General features: G+C 43.7%; 1 protein-coding gene across 1 annotated transcript in view; it reads left to right on the top strand.

Moving 5' to 3' along the window:
- The window catches only part of LOC134186017 (uncharacterized), a 10,132-nt gene extending 663 nt beyond the window's left edge, over positions 1-9,469 (top strand). The window contains exons 3-8 of the mRNA XM_062653923.1: positions 5,587-5,677; positions 7,606-8,121; positions 8,195-8,452; positions 8,514-8,771; positions 8,841-9,092; positions 9,144-9,469. Coding sequence (XP_062509907.1) covers positions 5,587-5,677; positions 7,606-8,121; positions 8,195-8,452; positions 8,514-8,771; positions 8,841-9,092; positions 9,144-9,454 — 1,686 coding nt within the window. The 3' untranslated portion in view covers positions 9,455-9,469. The remainder of the gene's footprint in view (positions 1-5,586; positions 5,678-7,605; positions 8,122-8,194; positions 8,453-8,513; positions 8,772-8,840; positions 9,093-9,143) is intronic.
- The last annotated feature ends 10,998 nt before the right edge of the window (positions 9,470-20,467 follow it).

Here is a 20,467-nt window from a genome sequence, read left to right as displayed (position 1 = left end):
ACTCTATCTTTTTCATTTTTAACTTGCGCCTGTGTGTTGCTTTTTCGTTTCCAACTCCAAAACTCTCAATTCCCTTTCTTTGTGTCTGTCCTCTCGTTCAATCGACTGCTGCTCAACCACAAAGATTTGTAACTCCTTAACTTGCAGCCTCATTCTTTCACCGAGTTCCACCAAACGCTCCATCCATTATATTTCCATCACGTCTCTTCTTTCACTGAATACCAGCGTTTCCCGTTATTTCTATGCTTCTCTTCCTTTTTCGCCTGAGCCACTCTGTTACGGGTCGTTTGAAGGAAGGCTAGACTCGGTACACACGCACGGCGGCAGACACGCAATAGACAAAAGACATATATAGGCGTATAACTGGCACCCCGAACTTTAACACTACCTTACAACAACTACTTCTGATATACTAGTCAGTAGAATATTTGCGTGAGCGGCACCAGCATTCAGTCATTTCGCTTTAATCAATGTAAGTACATCCCCTTTTCCCTAAACGTTATGATGATTTGATTAACCCAAAAGTAGTCGCTTGTTGGCAATTGACATTGGTCACTAATGACAACAACCTCTCCAATTTTTGTCTCTGTTGTTGTCTGTAACCTAGGACCTTTATGGCCCTTCACAAATCGTTCTCTAAGGCTTAGTAAATATTCATCATACCATGTTTTCCAGAATACTTCTAAAATCCTTTTACCTTGTTTCCGATATGTCAATAATTTGTTTGCTGAGTCATAGATTTCCTTGTAATCTTCAACTGAAGAATCAGAGTCTAGTAAGTTCTGGCTCCCATTCAGGAAGTGTGCTAGAGTTAGAGCAAAGTTTGATCCAACATCTTCGTATCCAGACGTTAGTGGTCGTGTGTTGATCACTGCTTCCATTTTCAAGAGAAGAGTGAGTATTTGATTCCAAGTAGGTATTCCTTTACCAACCGCCTTTCTGAAATAACGTTTGAATATTTCAACAAAACGTTTATAAACTCCCCAAGCCATGCAGCTATCTCCACTATAAACTTTCATGTTATTCCTTCCGGAGCAAGATAACTCATGACTTCATTACTTGCTGGCACCTTCTCGGGTCTGGTCAGAAGTTTGTGAGTCAATCGAAATGGAGGGGCATTGTCAGAGATTATTTGATTAGGTCTTACACGTCTGGCAATAAATCTTCTTAAACCGTTCAAGAATTTTCTTGCTGATAAATCAATAATCCACTCCAACTGTATGGCTCTTGTCAACAAGTATGTAAACGAAATAACCCATAACTTTGTTGTTTGTTGACCTTCTGTTATGACTAGCGGCCTTAGATAATCAAGACCAGTAGTCTTGAATGGTGTAGATCTTGATACTCTCTCCTTACGTAAAGATAGCATGTCTTGTAGAGAAAATGGAGCCCCTTCATGTCGTCTACAACAGTACAATGAGTGATTACTCGTCGGACTTCAGCTCTGCCTTGTGAATCCAGCATGTTTGTTTGATCCGAGAGAGTGCATGAAACACTCCTGCATGAAATAATTTCTTATGTGCGTCTCGAATAACAAGTTCTGTAAAGTGTTGTCTTCTTGGGTGTAAAATAGAAAACTTTGAAATCATATTCTAGTCGGCCCTTTGCAGACGCCCGTGACTTTTCAAAAATCAAATTGATCAAGTTGAAGGTCTAACTAAAGTTGTAAGCAATGTTTCTTGCCTTTCTTTATTTGTGAGATGACTTCCTGAAAACAGTTGTGCTGTACTATGTGTTGCTACAATTTTCGTGACATTCTGATTTCTTTGGCATTCAGTGGTCCAACTCTAAAATTTTGCTGTCTGCAATAGTTGTCCTGTCAATAGATGTCGTCGTGTGAATGATGTTCGATAATCTTCCTTTACTCATTTTCATAAAATATTGTATACAAACCTGGCAACACAAGCTGTTACATTTGAAAGTTTCTGCAATGTTGAATATATATTTTCATCAGTACGTTGTCATCTTTGATCCTTTTTGTCTCCCATTCAAATTCTTTCAGCATCTCTTGCGAAATTGTCTTACTGTTAGTTACAGGCCAGCGTTCTTCTAATTTTTAACCACATACTTTAACCACATAGGACCATTCCATCAAAAATTGCAGGCATTGAGATGAGGCATTGTGGGGCCCTTGTTATGTGGTCAGCTGGATTTGGTCTCAAGGAATGTATTAAAATGTCACATTTTCCTGTTTTCAAAGTTTCTTGATTGTGCTCTCCACGAACGTTGATAACGGTTTACTAGTTTTCATTCAATGAAGAACACGTTGCGAATCGTTGAATATCACATGTTCGTCAATTGGAAATCTCCATTGCTGAGTCACAAAAGTTTAGCTCTCATTCCAATGACTAGCGCAAGTAGCTCTACCCGAGATAGTGCGGTGATACTTTTCACAGCTTGTTTCAATGTTTCATTGTATAGATTTGAAGCCTTGACTGGCAAACAGAAGAGTGAAATTGATATTTTCACTGTTTTTGATACGTATAGATATACTGCAGCATCATAACATTTTATGGAGGCATCAAAGAATGTTATCAATGGGCAAACTGAATTCTCTGATACATCTCCAATGAATCGTGGTATTCCAATATCTGCAATTGAATTCAACACTGTTGCAATTTTATCCACTCATGTAGCTGCTGTGATTGTAGTAACTCATTCCAACTAGTTTTCAACTTCTATAGCTGTTGTAAAACATCTTTCCATGAAAGAGTATAGGAGAGATAGGTCTCTCAATGGCTCGTATATTTTCGATATAGCCAGCAGAATTTCTCTCTTGGTTGAGATATCCTGCATAAGCTGTAGCTGAGCCATTGGATATTCAATTAAATTATCTGTAATCACAATAATCCCAAAATCTTTACTACCATTCCTTTCATTCGCAGAATTTGCATAAATGCTTGAGAACTAGATAACCATTCTCTTAAGTTTATTGATGCTCTTCTGAATATTCCTTGGCATCTCCAAATTTCTGACAAGCTTTTTCGTACGTGTCGGCTCCTATGCATACGTTGCCTACCTAAATGTTAGAGGATATGTCATGTGACAATTCTGATCCATCCAAGAGAAGATGATACTTCAGCGTGGCCTCAAGAAGAAAGGGACTGCTGATGAATCCAAATGGAATTCGACAAATATGTATGTTTCTAGGTTCTCTTCAGTAGCAATCGGGTTCGAAATGTCTTGAATCCAAAGTAACGTAGTCGCATCTCTGTCTTGTGGTTGAATCTCAATTTGCAGAAAAGCTTTCTCGATGTCTGCCAAAATTTCTATAAGTTTGTTGCAAATGTAATGAGTATACCACAAAGATTTGGTAGCATAACCGGTCTTCTGTATACAGTTTTTCAAACAAGTTACACCCTTTATAGCATTGGTTGATGCATAGTAGACAATCCTCACTTTAGTTGTTGCCTTTGTCGGTGAAATAACCGCATGATGTGGTAGATAGTGCACTCGAGATTCAACTTTCGTATTGAGATTCCTCTTTCAATAATTCCAAGGTTCAACTACCATTGAGTTCAGTCGTTATGACGTTGCAAGAGATCCTCGTCATTGTGCAATCTTCAAATCAATGACTGCAATCGTCCGCAAGTCAATTGTCTGGTAGATGTATTGGACTTGCCTTATGGAAATGTAACTTGGTAGTGCTCATCGACATATCAAATAGTTTCATTTAAACTTGTGTAAGGCTGTGTCATCTTCGTTTGTATACGATGAATCCATAATACCTACATTTTCTAAGCTCCAGTAATCGTCAAGGTCAACATAAGTTGATCATCAGACTTATACTCCGTTCACGCGAGCACTTGCAGCCTGTGCTGGCTCGGTTTGTACAGTTCGTGTAAACGCGGGCCGAGCCGTGCAAGCTTGGCTCGGTATTTCTAGCCGCACCAGCGCGGGCTGGCTCGGATCCAGTATATCGTGTTAACGCGTATCTCTAGCGTGCTGGAAAACGATCCCGCGCTGATTTGGTGCAACTGGTGATAACCTATGTCTCGTCTATAGTACGGCGACTCGTATTTGTTCTCCATATGACTGTTCTAAAGCCGTAGAGAGCAAACGCGAGTAGCTCGGCTTCTGTCCATCGCAGAAGTGAGCTAATGCGAGCTATGCCAATCTCAAGTAACTAACGCACGTTAATGACACGTAGTGTCGTGTAAACGCGGGCTGGAATACTGGGCTGGCACGGCTCGGCTCGGCTAGCTATGCATGCTCGTGTAAACGGAGTATTAGACAGGAAGCTCATTTCCGTCAATGCATGGTTTGTTTGTGTCATCATCAGCAATGAATGAGTGCCTCTGTCCTTGTCCGTATTGGCATCTGGGTACTTGCTAGTCAATATATAACAAAATTTTGATTTCAAGAGTAGCATCCCAGAAGGAAGCTCTATTTGCTTACAAGCAATTAGCGTCCAAAAATAGTCCACTCCAATAAGTATGTCAATCTCCGCATTCTCTACTTCTTGTGGGATAGAATCTGCAAGGTTCCGTGAGAAAGGAACGTAAAGCTGGATTTACAATATGGGAACGCTTGAGGGTCGCGTCGCGTGCGTCGTGTCACGTTGTCTTGCGTGGGAGTGGCAGGTGTCGCGTCACACGCGTCGTACCATTTACAATACGATTTCAGCGCGCCGTAGACGTCGCTGCCTGAATTATTGAACTGACCACTCGCGCTTCGATTTTCTACTAGCACAAGTCTCCCGGAACCCCCAACTTGCTCAAAATAAATTTCTACGCGTTCTCTCTTGCACGCAGGTCTTTGTACATCTTGCAGTTGATCATCCACAAGCAAGGACAGCGCCATACACAATCTATAGACCGCTCAACGTCGAGTACAGCGCCGAAATCAATAATCATTGCTCACGGAAGCCACACGTGCATTTATAGTTGGCTGTGATTGGTCGAAATCAAGGTGCTACTTCCGACGCGACGTGAACAGCTTCCGGTTCGACGCTCAAATAGAACTTGGTTCTATTTCGACAGCGTCGCATCCGTCAAACGTCGCGTCGCGTAGACTATTTACAATTTGAGTCTGTACTACTCGATGTGACGCGACGCGACGCGACGCACGCGACTCGAAGCACGCGACTCGAAGCACGCGACTCGACTCACGCGACGTGCCGCGACGCTCAAGCGTTTGCATATTGTAAATCCAGCTTAAGTATTCCAAATCAGAGTTTTGCAACGGTGTTCTTGAGATGGGTTTCGCTATCTGGTTCAGTACATTAGCTTCCATTGGCTATCTGGATCCGCCTTGCATAGCTATGACAAATTGAACAACTTATGTGTTAAATTCCTAAGGTCTGCCTGGCACCTAAAGTAGAAACTACCAAGGTTTAGCTTCTTTGTTTTTAATCCCGGTGTCTTCGCCAATTTCTCTGTTATGAATGTGCGTTGGCTTGCACTATCCAGTAAGATTCTGGCTCGTTTACTTGTTGATCCACGTGCGTTGTGAATGACTGCATTTGCAGTTTGCAACAATACACTCTGTCCTGTAGCTAATGCCTGTGTGAAAACATTCGACTCATGAAGTTGTTGCTGCTCTGACACAATGCTGACAGCTTGCAATTTGGCTTTTTTTCTTTAGTTTACGTTGTGGACATATTGCTCGATTGTGATGTCCTATCGTGTAGCAATGGCGACATTATTTGGTCTACGTGTTGGAGCAGTCTCTGAAAGTGTGACCCTGACGAAGGCATATGACCCACCTTCATAAACTCCTCGATCGCTGTTTACTGTTGAAGTTGGTATTGTAAACTTCACAGTTCTCGTTTTCATGACTTCTACCACAAAAGCATGGAAAGAGATTCCTTTCTTGATCATATTGCCTGCAGTCGAGAGAGATGGCTGTTCTCTATTTGCTGCCAAATCGCTAAAGCTTCCAAAGAAGATCGCATGGTTGTTTCCAACTTTGCTTACCACTGCCTGGTATCTTTGCTGAAGGACGTTCGGTAGAATTATTCAAATGTTGTTGAGCATTCTCGCGTACCATGACATAATTCCGTATTGACTTCCGAAGAGACTCGACTGTCCAAGCATCTGTCGGTGCCTTCCTTTCCTCCAGTTTTGTAGTAAAGTCAACGTGAAACTTAAGAATAATTTGCTGTACCAATATTTATTGATTGTTATATCTTTCCTTGTGCTTCCAGTTGCCGTAATATTGTTTCGATAGATTCAAATGTGGGTCGTGTTTCCAATAATTTGCTTGAAGCAACTGAAATTCTTTGCAGTGAAACATACAATGAATCAATAATACGATCCTGTCGTCCAAACTTCTCTCGAATTCTCAATGCAAGCTCATATGTCTCGTTAGGAAATGATTTCTGTAATAGCGGTAGCTGCTTCACCCTTGAGCATCACTTTCAAATAATTGAATTTTGATATCGATGGTAGGTCCTGCTCATGCACTCATGATACAAACATATCCCAAAATTCTTGCCAATGCAGAGTATTTCTGTCATAGGTAGGGAGTTGAATATTTGGTAATGCAACAGATTCTTTGCCTTGTCTGAATCAGTCTTAACCTTAAAGGTTACAACAGCTGCCCTTGCTGCATTCTTTGCTGCGGCTTCAACAGTCGTTTGAAAGGTTTCATTCTTGGTATAGCCATTCTTTCACGTTCTTGCTGTTGTTGCCGTTCAATAATTCAAATGATTGACTTGAGGTTTGCTTCTAGTTGCGCATCGAGGTCATGGCAATTCAAAATGATGGTCAGAAGCCATATTCTCCTTCCGCAAAATCCTCATATAGCTTTTCTACTGCTTCCTTGCATGGCTTATCCTGACAAGTCTCGTAAGATGTTCATCCAGTCACGATTGCATGCTTCTACGCGACGCAACTTCGCCTGATCCAATTGCTAAGAATACATCTATTACTATTCGTTGTCGTTCCATCCAGTATCCTTCCCAATATTCCTTCCCCTTGTTGCAAATTAATACTTTCAAGGCGTGTTCGAGTAGGTCCAATTCTTCGACGAATTGGTCAGGACATATTCATAAACGTATAATTTGAATAGTTTACTCAAATCTCGGTTAATTCTCTGTTGGCAGCGGCAATTTGTTGTGACTGGAATCCTATTCTCTATTCTTAAAAGTGGTCGCTATCCTAATTGTAATCGTGATCGTATTCAACAATGATCTATTTATTCTACTAAAGAAATAGCAAGCCCAAACACGAGCACAACTCACACTGACTCTACAAAACTAATGACAGCTATGCAGTAATCACATGATCACATCATGTGCACTTAGCAAACGATTACATATCATGTGCTCCTCGTGTCAATCAACTGTCAAGTTTTAATCTGTCCCAATTAATTATGATAACAGTCATGACACCAATTCAGACTTGATTGTATGAACACGCATTCGTTCATCTTCGCTATTCAGTAACCGTTTCATTCTGATCATTTGCTGCGTTGTTGGTAAGGTGTGGTTGAACGGTGTTAGCCAATACTTCCAGTAAGCCATGCAGACCTCAACACATAAAAAGAAGCAACTGTTATTACTTGACTGACTTTTGAGCAACCTGGTCCTGAGCGCCAAAGTGCGCTTTCGGCGTATGTCTCATACTAGTCTGCGTTGTACTGTAACAAATTCTGCCGCAGGTGCAACGAAGCCCAGCACAACAAAAACAGCAAAGCCGACTACGAAGACAATTTCATCTACCAGCAACAATGTTACGTCTGCTACCAAACCAGTTACAACGAAGCCCAGCACAACGAAAACAGCAAAGCCGACTACGAAGACAATTGCATCTACCAGCAACAATGTTACGTCTGCTACCAAACCAGTTACAACGAAGCCCAGCACAACGAAAACAGCAAAGCCGACTACGAAGACAATTGCATCTACCAGCAACAATGTTACGTCTGCTACCAAACCAGAGACAGAAAGGAACTTTGATGAGCAAACAATTTTAGACTGTAGCAATCTAAAATCAACCGATACAACTATATCTTGGTTTAAGAAGCAGAAGAATCTGAGTAGCAACGGACAGTCTGCACAAGCAAATTCAACAAACGGTTTTCGCTTGCCATTGTCTGGAAAAGGCGGCGGAAACCAGTACGCCTGTATAGTTATCAACGACATATTCAGCATTAACAGAACAGTCAATTTTCACGGTTAGTGTTAATTAATTCTATTAATTGCATTGAACTAAATGTTAAAATTTTGTTTAATTTTGTTTTTGTAAAGTAATGCCAGTTGTCGCGGTGCCGAACAAGAGATCGAACACCACACTTATGGTGACATGTACGGCGCCAGGATATTCCGTTGTAAACATCACTCTGATTTTTCCAAACAAAACTTCACTTTCCATATCAACAAACAAGACTAACAGCTTCGAATTTACGGCATCACTTTTGATCGATCAAAATGTTAATATGTCCGGTAAATATCATTGCAAGGTTTTCAGCGAGACCGGAGTAACAGCCGACGAAACAATGATGGATGGTCAGATGAAAAATGTGACAGTTAATAAAAGATTTATAAATAATTTGCATTCTCTCTTCAGTTCCTCCTATCACTGTTGAAACAGATTGGATAAAGAAAGATGGAAATGTAATGTTAAGATGTTTTATAGTTGGACATGCAGTTGAAGTCAAATGGGAAGATGAAGTCAAGAATATTACTAGAAAAGAATGGCATAATGCAACAAATACAGATGGGCGTTTTGTTTCTACGATTAATGCAGAAGAAGTTGGAGCTTATAGATGCGTAGCTAGAAGTCAACAGCACGATATCGTTAAGTCTCGAACTTTGACAGTGAACGGTAAGAAACACGCCATTTTACATGAAATTATTCCGATAAATTTAGTACTACGGGCTGTTGCAATACTAGGACCTCTCGTTGCAATAGAGCAACATAATTTTACAACAGTCGATTTGGTTTGCAAAGCAATTGGATGGCCGGTTCCACAAGGCAAAAATTATCCACAAGACTTGAAAGATAGTTTCATATTCGGGAAAGCGGTTAGCAACAGCTCAAGCAGCGAGATTACTCTTAATATTTCTGCTTCATACAAAAAGAGTTCATACGAATGTACAGAAAACAATCTCTCGCAACCGAGTAAAGACGACAGAACAGTCAGAGGTAATTCACAAATAAACACTTTTACTACAACCACAAATTTGTTTTGTCCAGAATCTGCTCACATCATTCAACTTATTAGAACACGTATCGTTACTTACGGAAACTTTACAGAATTGTCGTGTAAAGCAATCGGATTACTCAATATATCTGTTCTTGAAGAATTTGATTACAAGTTTCGCAATAACACAAAAACAAATAACAAATTCGTCATTACAATTGCTGCTGGAATCAACAATAAACTTTACACTTGCGCAATGAGTACAAGTGGCAGACAAAAGAAAGATACCAATTCTATAAAGATAATGACTGGTGAGAACTTGAAATCATTTTCTATCTATTGTTTAAAAAGGGCAAACTGCTAATATTGGGAGCCATAAAATCCCCGGCACATCCGTAGCGACGCCACTGAATCTTTCTATCTAGTCACTAGCTCGACACAGTTATTGCATTAGCAGAGCATTGGTTTTGGTTCAAACTTTCTTAGACCTTCTTTCTAATAGAAAACACCGCAGACGCGCGCGCACACACACACACACACACACACACACACACACACACACACACACACACACACACACACACACACACACACACACACACACACACACACACACACACACACACACACACACACACACACACACACACACACACACACACACACACACACACACACACACACACACACACACACACACACACACACACACACACACACACACACACACACACACACAACACACACACAAACACACAAACACACACACACACACAAACACACACACAAACACACAAACACACACACACGCACGCGTGCGCGCGCGCGCGGCAAATGGCAAAAAACCTAAAAGATTCCGTTATACAGAGTCACCCCAGCCGGATGCCGAATAAACTCCTGTGCACTGTAGCATACACAGGACCTACGGGCCGTACCATTTAAATCAACCTCTTGGAGCCTAGCTAGGTTCTCGCAAGAGCACAGACTGGGACACCAACTGTGGTGTGGACAGCCGGAGTCCCACTAGAACTCAGTAGCTGGTAGACTTTGTATCCACCCCAGTCAATAACCAGATATCAATTATTACTCTTGATTTAGAGAGGCAGTTGTTTGTAGAACTTTTTACTCAAGGAATCATTCCATAGATCGCCATCACAGTGACTTGAACTTGCAACATTGATGGATTCCGGATGCACACACTCTAGGATGACTTTCTACCCAACTGAGCTATAGCGCGCGAGCGGGCATACACATACACACACACCTGGAAGTCGGCCGTCGTTGATGATGCCCACCGTTTGCGGCCTATGGCCACAATTGAAAGACTAGACTCGAGCCAAGTCGGTCTCTCCCCACCTTCGTCATTCCCCGGATTCTCAATCCAAGCAGAAGAGGTACTGTATTAATACCGGGCAGTCTTTTCAGATGCAATTTATCTTGAAGAGGTCATACTTCTGGCAGACAGGTTACATGAACGGCTCCCAGGAGCCCTCTAGTAGTAGTCCCTTGTATTATAATATCGTGATTGTTAGTAAGTGGTCTATCCTTTCGACAAGTGAATTCTTCTACAGTATGCGTAAGCCTTCACAGTGAAATCCTGTTGCTACGCCGCACAGTGTCTAGTATACTGCAAAATAACAGGTTTTTAAAAAACGGAGTGTCAAAATATTCCACACATGCTGACGACGCACTGCCGATCAGTCGATCACCCTGCAGTTCTCTCCACTCTTGATGCATTGTTCAGGCGATTGTGAATTAATTGTGTGCCAAGTCCAAACAAATATGCCTAGTAATGAAGGCAATTACCAAGGGGTGTGAAATCTGCCCAAGGCAGTTGGCACGCAATGTTCAACAATCGAAGCACTAGTGACGCCAGTAGGCCGTTCGGTAACTGTCTGTAGCAAGGATTTGACAATTCGGAGAATGAAAAAAAGGGGAGAGAGACTGGCTCGAGTCTACGCAAGGACGGCCTGAAAATAGTAAACGAATCAGTCATTTTCCTCTGTTACACGCTGGTGACGTGCCATGTCTTGAGATTGCCTAAATGATCTAATACAAGCGTTGCAGATGTAAATTAGTAATTTTTACGCAGATGACTGGCTGCGTTTAGAATCAAATTGTTAAATGGTTTTAATGTAGTACAGCATTGCTCCATAATTTTTGGCTATCTGAAACCGGTTCTTTTCATCAATATTAAAAGGTTTCATGTCAGACTTCATTAGCTTGGTCTTACCAACGCAGTTTTAGGCCATGGCTGAACGTTTATTTGGCAACTAGCCAAAAGAACCCTTGGGATTCGTTCGTTTGTCATTCTTGCCATTGAGATGAAGCGATAAATTGCAAGGTCTCGGACCTCCCAAACGTTGACCTTAATTTAGTAATGTGGGTGCACCACTGCATGGTTTAGACACCCCAGGATATTCCTGCGGCATCTGTTATAAAGAGTCTTTAAATTTTCGGTTGCGTTCTTTGTAGTCCATAATGCCTCAGAGCCGTAGAATAATATTATCAAGAACTATAGCCTTGTAGATTAGTCTCTTTGTCTCAAAAGACAGTTTTCTGTATCAAAAAGACAGGCTTTTGTATATAGAGAAAATTAAGATTGTGCAATTCTAAAATCTTTGGCAGCTCTGCCGACCCTTTGATATTTATTCTAATATCTATTAACTTGCCCTTGACATTCAATGCGAGAGAAATGTTTAGCTTTAGCTTGGCATTATACTTCCTCAAAAATACACTTAAAGTAACTGTTCTGTTGCTCTACTGTCTATTCCCCGTAAGTGTCAATTCGGAAGTGAGTAATGAGTAGAGATCACACCTGATGTGCTCATTAGAGCACTAGGAGCTGCTCCAGTTGGACCATGTTACACCAATTATCTTAAATGGTTCCAGTTGCTGATGCGTTGGTCTTACGAGAATTGGATAGACACCATTGCTCCATCCGTTTGTCTTTGATATGCAAAAATATTATCTTTCCGTTATGTTTATAGAAAAGGCTTAGTTAGATAATTTGATAAAAAGAAATGCCAGACCTAGCGGTTTCTAAAGATACCGAGATTATCGTGTAAGTCGAAAGAACAGCGGAGATATTGATGATTTCAAAATTCACACGTATGGGGAACAGACAGTAGGTCTTAGTGTGTTTTGTGTCGACGCTATTGTTGTTTTCTTTGTTGCAATACGAGATAACTGCGCTAGATATGTCCTGGAGCGAGAAAAGTATATTATATTACTATATTGTCGCGCTCAACAAGATTAGTCTGGTTTTAAGGTCTCGTGTAAGCACAGGATGCAAACCCTGCCTCAGAGGTGCTAGACTATCATGGTTGTCTAAAAGGAAGACATGACTTTACGTTGTATCCGAATGCATTCAAGAGGAACTACTTTCTGTGTGCTGCAAGTTGTGACGACCTGGAATAATGTCCGACCACTGTGCAATAGCTGCGTGCACTAGGCCCAACGCTCCCAACACCACTGGAACAATCAATTTCCGACATTGCCACATGCGGCGTACCTCTATCCGCAAGTCACTGTACTTCGTCAACTTCTCAGCCTGTTTCCTGGCAATGTTACCATAAGCAGGAAAGCTATATCAACAAGAAAACAAGCGTTTGTCTTCTTCTTTCTGAAACAGATGTCAGGACGATTGGCACCGATCTTCTTAGCAGTAGGAATGGTTGTATCCCACATCATAGCAATGTCGTCAGTCTACACAACCCTATTGGATGATGCCGGTACCTTCTGCTCTCCACTGGAACCCCAAAATTACGACAAATATTCCAATGGATAATGGATGCCATGTCATTGCGTTCATCAGTGTAGTCCGTCGGTGGGAAGGCACTTCAGCCTGCCACAATGTGGTCAACCGTTTCCAAGCCTACACTACACGCTGCAAGTGGGGCTGACATCTAGATACAGGATGTTGCGCTCATAATACCGAATCCGAAGAGCTTGGCCTTAAGCAACAACAACCAGTCCCTCGGTTGCAGCAGGAAGATTTAATGATTTCAGTCATCTGTAGGTCTCGTTCATGTCCACAGGTAGTTCTCAGTGAGACGGCAATACTGACCTTGCATAGGTTTCTGCTCCAAGACTGTACACGAAGAGAACCGCTGCACGTACGGAAGTGTTTGGTATCTGTCTGAACTGCTTGCTCAAAGAAACCACAGGACAGTATGGTCCCACTTTCATGCAGCCTCTGCGACTTTAGTCTCGCGTAACCAAACCATCTCCGCCTACATCTTTCAGGTGAGAAATAGTCTGGAGATATGCCTATAGAAGAGTTGTGTACGGAGGTGTGGTAGTGGGCGTTCTTATTAGTGCCCATATTAGTGGCCATATTGGTGGGCAAGTTACTGCACGTGGTATCGCCGCGCTGCGTGATTTCTTTGTTTAGTTAATTTAGTCTCGTGTAGCCTGACTCCTTTCTGCCGCGTCATCCTTCCTTGCGAAATGGGGTCTGGTAAACAGCCTTTGATGTCGCTGTGTGCCGCGTAGCCAAAAATCGGTTATCTAAAGACAGGATTTGGTTACTTAAATGCTTTACTAAAGACCAGACTGGTATGCACGCAGTACAATCCTCTCTTTAGCTTCTCTTGTTTCGTAGAGAAGAACTCGAAGACTACAGCTGGAGTCGTTGTTTGTTTGTGAAATCTGCATGTCTTCAGCAACAATTATAATTAAATGCAGCCGTGGGAACGTTGATGTCGACAGGCTACAGGCTTCCATCGATATCTCCTAGGCAATCTGTCATGCTCGACGTCGTACATAGCGTTTCTGCGCTTGTGTCACAACGGAGACAGAAAGCGAACGTACTCGATGTAAAGCTATGCACAAAACACGTGAGATGATAAACCAAACACAGAAAGACGACTCATCTTGTTTCGATGACGTCAGCTTCAAGCACAGTACCAGATATCGCTCACTCTAGACTGTCTGTGGTCGCTTTAGACGTCAAAACAGCAAACAGCATCGAGTGCGCTCGCATCCATTCATTGCGTTCGCATTCAGTCGCCGTTGTGACACAAGCGCACACCGCTAGACGTACGATGTCGAGGATGCCGATGTCAACGTTCTCACAGCCGCATTTAATTCGAATGAGAGGACTTCATAGCATCACACTCCTGTACCATTTGCATAAAGAGATCAGAGCTTTCACGAAAGTAGCAGTCCAGCCCCACAACATAAGAGTGATATGTCGACTCGATCTGTTGTAACCCTCGACCGCCCTCGGTGCACGGAGCGTACGGCCGGTCATCGTCTGCTGCAGGATGGTGGACACAGTGCATAGAGAGAATTTTCTTGGTCCGTCGATCAAGCTGCTGCAAGTCCGTGGTCCTCCATGAATGACATCAAAACTGTAAATGAGAACCGGTAGTGCAAATCCGTTGATGGCCAGAACCCTACAACTCAGTCCGGAGAACCATCTTCACTCTAAGAAAGTACTCACGACGAAACATCTCCTGCATAGTGATGTGATGGATACCGTTACTCTCGTCCCATTAAATACTTGTAGACTTGACGCGGTTCCAGACAGTTGATGGTGTCCGTTTTCCCTACCGTCACGCCAGAATTGTGTCCAAAGAGCTTGCTGTTGACAAAGTCTGCAAGAGCACACTTGCACAGACCAAAATTTATCTTAGATGTCATCAGAGAAGGTATGAACCGTGCAACAACCCTTTCAGCTGATCAGGATTTCTGCTATACGGCTTCAGATCATCCATGTAAAGTAGATAACTGAAAGCTGACGTTTGGCAGTCTCACCACGCCCAGTGCGCATCCAATAGCCGTAAACAGTCTTGCGTAAAGCTGGATTCACAATATGGCAACGTTTGAGCGTCGCGTCGTCTTGCGTGGGAGTGGCACGTGTCGCGCATGGCGTTTTGTGCCTTTCACAATATGATTTTAGCTTGCTGTAGACGTCGCTGCATGAATTCTTCAACTGACCTCTCGCGCTTCGATTTTTTCTTGCAGAACTCTGCCGGAACCCCCTGCTTGCTCAAAATCCATTTCCGTGCGTTTTCGCTAACACCCTAGTCTTTGCACATCTTGCAGCTGATCATCCACGAGCAAGAAAAGCTCCCTACACTATCTATAAACCGCTCAAGGTCGAGTACAGCACCGAAATCAGTAATCATCATGCACTCATGGAAGCCAAACGTGCATTTTTAGTTGGCTGTGATTGGTCGAAATCAAGGTGCTACTTCTGACGTGACGTGCTCAGCTTCCGGTTCGACGCTCAAATAGAACTCGGATCTATTTGGACGCCTCGCGTCGTGTGCGTCGCGTCCGCCTCGTGTCGCGTCGCGTCGAGTCATTTACAATTTGAATTTAGTACGACGCGACGCACGCGACGCACGCGACGCGACGCTATGTTCAAGCGTTCGCATATTGTAAATCCAGCTTAACTCCTCGCCGAGAGGATTAAGAGCCCTACAGAAGAAGAGAGGACATAGCAAATCACCTTTAAGAATACCTCGCTTGATCCGCGTGAGCCTCGTCTTGATGGCACCGTTCCCGTAGGAAAGTACCATCGATGTCTTCCAACTCTTCATCAAACGCGACAGAAACCTGCACCTGACAAGACTAATCTTATGCAGCTGAAGACATCTGAGTAGCCAGCTGTGTGGCACACTGTCATAGGCTTTCTGGTAGTCCACCCAAGCTTTGCTCAAGCTCCTGTGCCTGCTCATACTGTCCTTGGTAAGCAGTTTGTTAATCAAAAGCTGATCCTTTGCACCAAAGGAACCCTGCTGACAACCTTTCTGCTGCGATGTCATAAGGTTTCCCTGAGCAAATTCCCTGCAATGTTCTGTCTGAAGACTGAGGTGAGGGTATTGTAAAAAACAAATAGACAAGTAATGGGCCGGTAATTTTGGCCTGGTCAGTCTTGTCATTCTTAGTTATCAGGGTGGTTGCTCCCTGAGATATCCAATCAGGCACAGAGTCTGGGTCCTGAAACAGGACGTGAATACACCTGATGCGCTTAGCCCGGAAACCGTAAACCTCATTGATCTGGTCCAGGAGACTTCCAGTTTCTTATCCTCTTGAGACACAATGTGACTTCATCGTTTGAGATAGGTCGCCACTGCTGGTCAGTTGTCCTGAACGTCTCACAATCGGTTTGACGCTTCAGCCAGAAGACAGAATCATTATGACACACTTCAGTTTCTAGAATATCACCCCAATACTGCTCAATCTCAGGCTCGGATAGTGGGGAAGTGATCTGTATAGTCCGCTTACCAAATTCCCTGTAAAAAAATCCTCCAGCATCCCCTTGAAACAAACAATTCGGGCGAAGTCTCTTACGATTCTTCTTCAGCTTCCTAGACCGTTCGACCTTAGACTGCAGTTCCATTTTCAGCCGATTTATGGTGACCTAACAGGTCTCTAAACGAGGAATGCTCAATTGCTGCCGGAGTAGTTGAAGATCATATTATTGCGTCGCTATGCCCCTCCATGATGGGCAAGTGGGTTTTTACTTCCATCTGGGCGCCCACCAACCTGGCAAGTAAGCCCAGCAGGGTACATGTTTCTGTGTAGTCCACATGGCAATCACTGACTAGCCAAATCGTTAGAGATTGAAGGCATTTACAATAACCTCGAACTCAATAGAGCACGCCTAGTGGATATCAATGAACACCAGGAAAGCGTTGAACGTCATCATCAACGGACCGTTCGCCACACAAACAGCCCAACGACTGAAACGAGTCATAGTCTTAAGGACAAAGCAAGAAAAACATGTGAAAAGAAAGACAGACAAAGTCTATAATTTACTGTCGTCACTGAGGTTTGACCCCCAAAACCATGGAGTGAGAGCCATTGTCGCTAACTACTAAGCCACGGCGTACTATTATGTGTCGTCATGCCCGTCCTTAATGGGCAAGTGAGATCTTTGCCCAATCTGGCCGCCCACCAACCCGGCAGGCGAGTCCAGCGGGATACATGTTTTTGTGTAGTCCACCCGCGATCACTGACTAGCAAATTCGATATAGATTGCAGGCATTACGGTGACCGAGAACATCGGGACAGCACGCCTAGTGGATATCAATGACCACCAGCAAAGCACTGAAATTCATCGTCAACGGACCATTCGCCAGTCAACAGAAACTCCCCAACGACTGAAACGAGTAATAGTCTCATGGATAAAGCTAGAGAAACGTGAGAAAGAAAGACTGCCACGTTTCATAATTTCCTGTCGTCACTTGGGTTTGAACCCCCAAACCATGGAGTGGTAGCCATTGTCGCTAAACACTAAGCCACTATTATGATTATTATTATTATATTTATTATTGTCGTGCTCAACTAAATCAGTCTGGTTTGTAAAGTCTATTACAAGCACCAGAAGCAAACCCTGCTCCAGAAGTACTGAGACCATCACGGCTGTCTAGAAAGAAGACATGACTTTACGAAGGATCCGAGTACATCCAAGAAGCACTGTTTTCTGTAACTGCTGCAAGTTGTGATGACCTGGAATAATGTCCAGCCAAAGTGCAATATCTGCGTGCACTGTGTCCAAAGCTCCCAAGACCACCACAACCACCAGTGTTCGACAATGCCACATGCGGATTATCTCCACTCGCAAGTCGCTGTACTTCGCCAACTTCTCAGCATGTTTCTTGCCAATGTTGCCATCAGCAGAACAGCTGATATCAATAAGAAGACAAGTGTTTCTCTTCCTATTTCTGAGACAGATGTCAGGACGATTGGCTTTGATCTTGCTGGCAGTGGGGATGGTGGTATTTCACATCATAGTAATGTCATCCGTCTCCACAAGCCTATCAGGATGATGCCGGTACCATCTGCTCTCCACTGCAACCCCCAAACTGGCGACAAAAATCCCAGTGAATGAAGGAGGCTACCTGATTGTGTCGATCAGTGTAGTCCGTCGGTGCCAAAGCACTACAGCCTGCCACAATGTTGTCGACTGTTTCCAGGCCTACATTGCACATGCGGCAAGTAGGACTGACATCACGATGTAGAATCTTGACCTCATAGTACCGAGTCCGAAGAGATTTGTCTTGAGCAGCAGCAACCAGTCCCTCAGTTGCAGCAGGAAGATTCGCTGCCTTTAGCCATCCGTAGGTCTCTTTCATGTCCACAGGCGGTTGCTCAGTGAGACGGCGATACTGCCCGTGCATAGGCTTCCCGCTCCAGAACCGCGCACGAAGAGAACTGCAACACGTACGGTAATGTCTCGCATCTCTTTCAGGCGCTTGCTCGAAGCCACCTTCAACCGAGATGGATGCATTCCTGTGTAAGTTCGGCGACTTGTCGTCCGAAGCAAGACTCCTCCGCAGCTGTGCAGTAAACCGACAAGCCATGCGCTTGATCGAGTGTGAAGATTTTCCAGAGTCACACTCCCCTATCATCTGCATGAAAGGATCAGAACTGTCAGCAAGGTAACAGTTCAGCCTCACAATACAAGATTGATATGTCGACTCAATCTGTTGTAACCCCCTACCCCCATCACTGCAAGGAGCGTACAGTCGGTCAACGTCTGCAGCAGGATGGTGGACACCGTGCATAGAGAGGGCTTTCTGGTCCGTCGATCGAGCTGCTGCAGGTCCGTGCACCCCAATGAATGACGCCAAAACCGCAAGTGAGAACCGGTAATGCAAACCCATTGATGGCTAGAATCTTGTTCCGGCCATACAACTCAGTCCGGAGAACCACCTTCACTCTGCGGAAGTACTCACGACGGAGTCTCTCCCGCATCATGCTGTGCTGAATACCATTACTCTCATCTACACCCAAGTACTTGTAGACTTGACCCGGTTCCAGACAGTTGATGGTGTCCGTTTCTCCTACCGTCACTCCAGAGTTATGCCCAGATAGCCTGCCGTTGACAAAGTGTGCAACAGCACATTTGTCCAGACCAAACTTCATCTGGATGCCATCAGAGAATGTACGAACCGTGTGCAACAACCCATCCAACTCATCAGAGTTTCTGCCATACAGCTTCAGATCAGCCATGTAAAGTAGATGACTGATAAGCTGACTTTTGGCAGCTTCACCATACCCAGTGGTCATCCGGTAGCCGTAACCGCTTCTGTTCAGCTCCTTGCTCAGAGGATTGAGAGCCATACAGAAGAGAAGTGGAGAAAGTGAGTCATCTTGTAAAATGCCCCTCCTGATCGGCATAATCCTTGTCTTGATCGTACTATTCCCGCAAGAAAGCACCATCGATGTCTTCCAACTCATTATTATTATTATTATTTGATGTGTCGCAATGCCCCTCCATGATGGGTCAGTGGGGTCTTTACCCCATCTGGGCGCCCACCAACCCCGCAGGTGAGACCAGCAGGGTACATGTTTCTGTGTAGTCCACACGGCGATCAATGACTAGCCAATTCGATAAAGGTTACAGGCATTACGGTGACCGCGAACATCGGTACAGCACGCCTAGTGGATATCAATTGCCACCAGGAAAGCACTGAACGTCGTCGTCAACGGACCGTTCGCCAGACCACAGAAACTCCCCAAAGACTGCAACGAGTCATAGTTTCATGGATAAAGCTAGAGAAACATGAGAGAGACAGAAAAGTTTCATAATTTACTGTCGTCACTGGGGTTTGAACTCCCAAACAATGAAGTGGTAGCCATTGTCGCTAACCAATAAGCCACGGCAGTGATATTATTATTATTATTATTATTATTATTATCATTATGTCGTCATCATCTTTTCAGTAGGGTAAGTGGGGTCTTTACCGTCAACAGGGCGTCCAATAACCTGGCAGGTATGTCCCAAATAGGTACACGTTTCCTTGTAATTCATATGGCACTAGTAACTGGTTCATCGATCATTGATTGCGTGCTCTATGAGGATTTCGCCAGCTTTAAGAGCACGCCCATTAGATATCAATGACTACCGGGAAAACTGATCCTTATTGCCAAAGGCTCCCGCCAGCAAAATTTCTCCATTGACGAAAACAAGTCTACACTTACAGACATAACCAGATAGAAGTGAGAAAAAACCAACAGACTCTTTTCATCATGTTGCTGTCGCCACGCGGGACTGAACCAAGTCCATCAGGGTCAGAGAATCAGAACTCTAACAACTAGGGTATTATTATTATTATTATGTCGTGCTCAACAAGATCAGTCTAGTTCGTAAGGTCTCTTCTCAGCACCGGAGGCAAACCCTGCCTTAGAGGTGCTTAGACCATCATGATTGTCTGACAAGACTTTATGTAGAATCAGACTGGATCCAAGAAGAACTGTTTTCTGTGTGCTGCAAGTTGTGATGACTTGGAATAAAGTCCAGCCACCGTGCAATACCGGCGTGCACTGTTCACAACACTCCCAACACCATGGAACAACCAGTGTCCGACACTGCCACATGCAGCTTATCTCCACCCGAAAATCACTGCACTTC

Source organism: Corticium candelabrum, chromosome 10 (assembly GCF_963422355.1).
Source record: "Corticium candelabrum chromosome 10, ooCorCand1.1, whole genome shotgun sequence".
Classification (NCBI taxonomy): domain Eukaryota; kingdom Metazoa; phylum Porifera; class Homoscleromorpha; order Homosclerophorida; family Plakinidae; genus Corticium; species Corticium candelabrum.
Note: the sequence above shows the minus strand (reverse complement) of the source record. Positions and strands in the feature narration are given on the sequence as shown.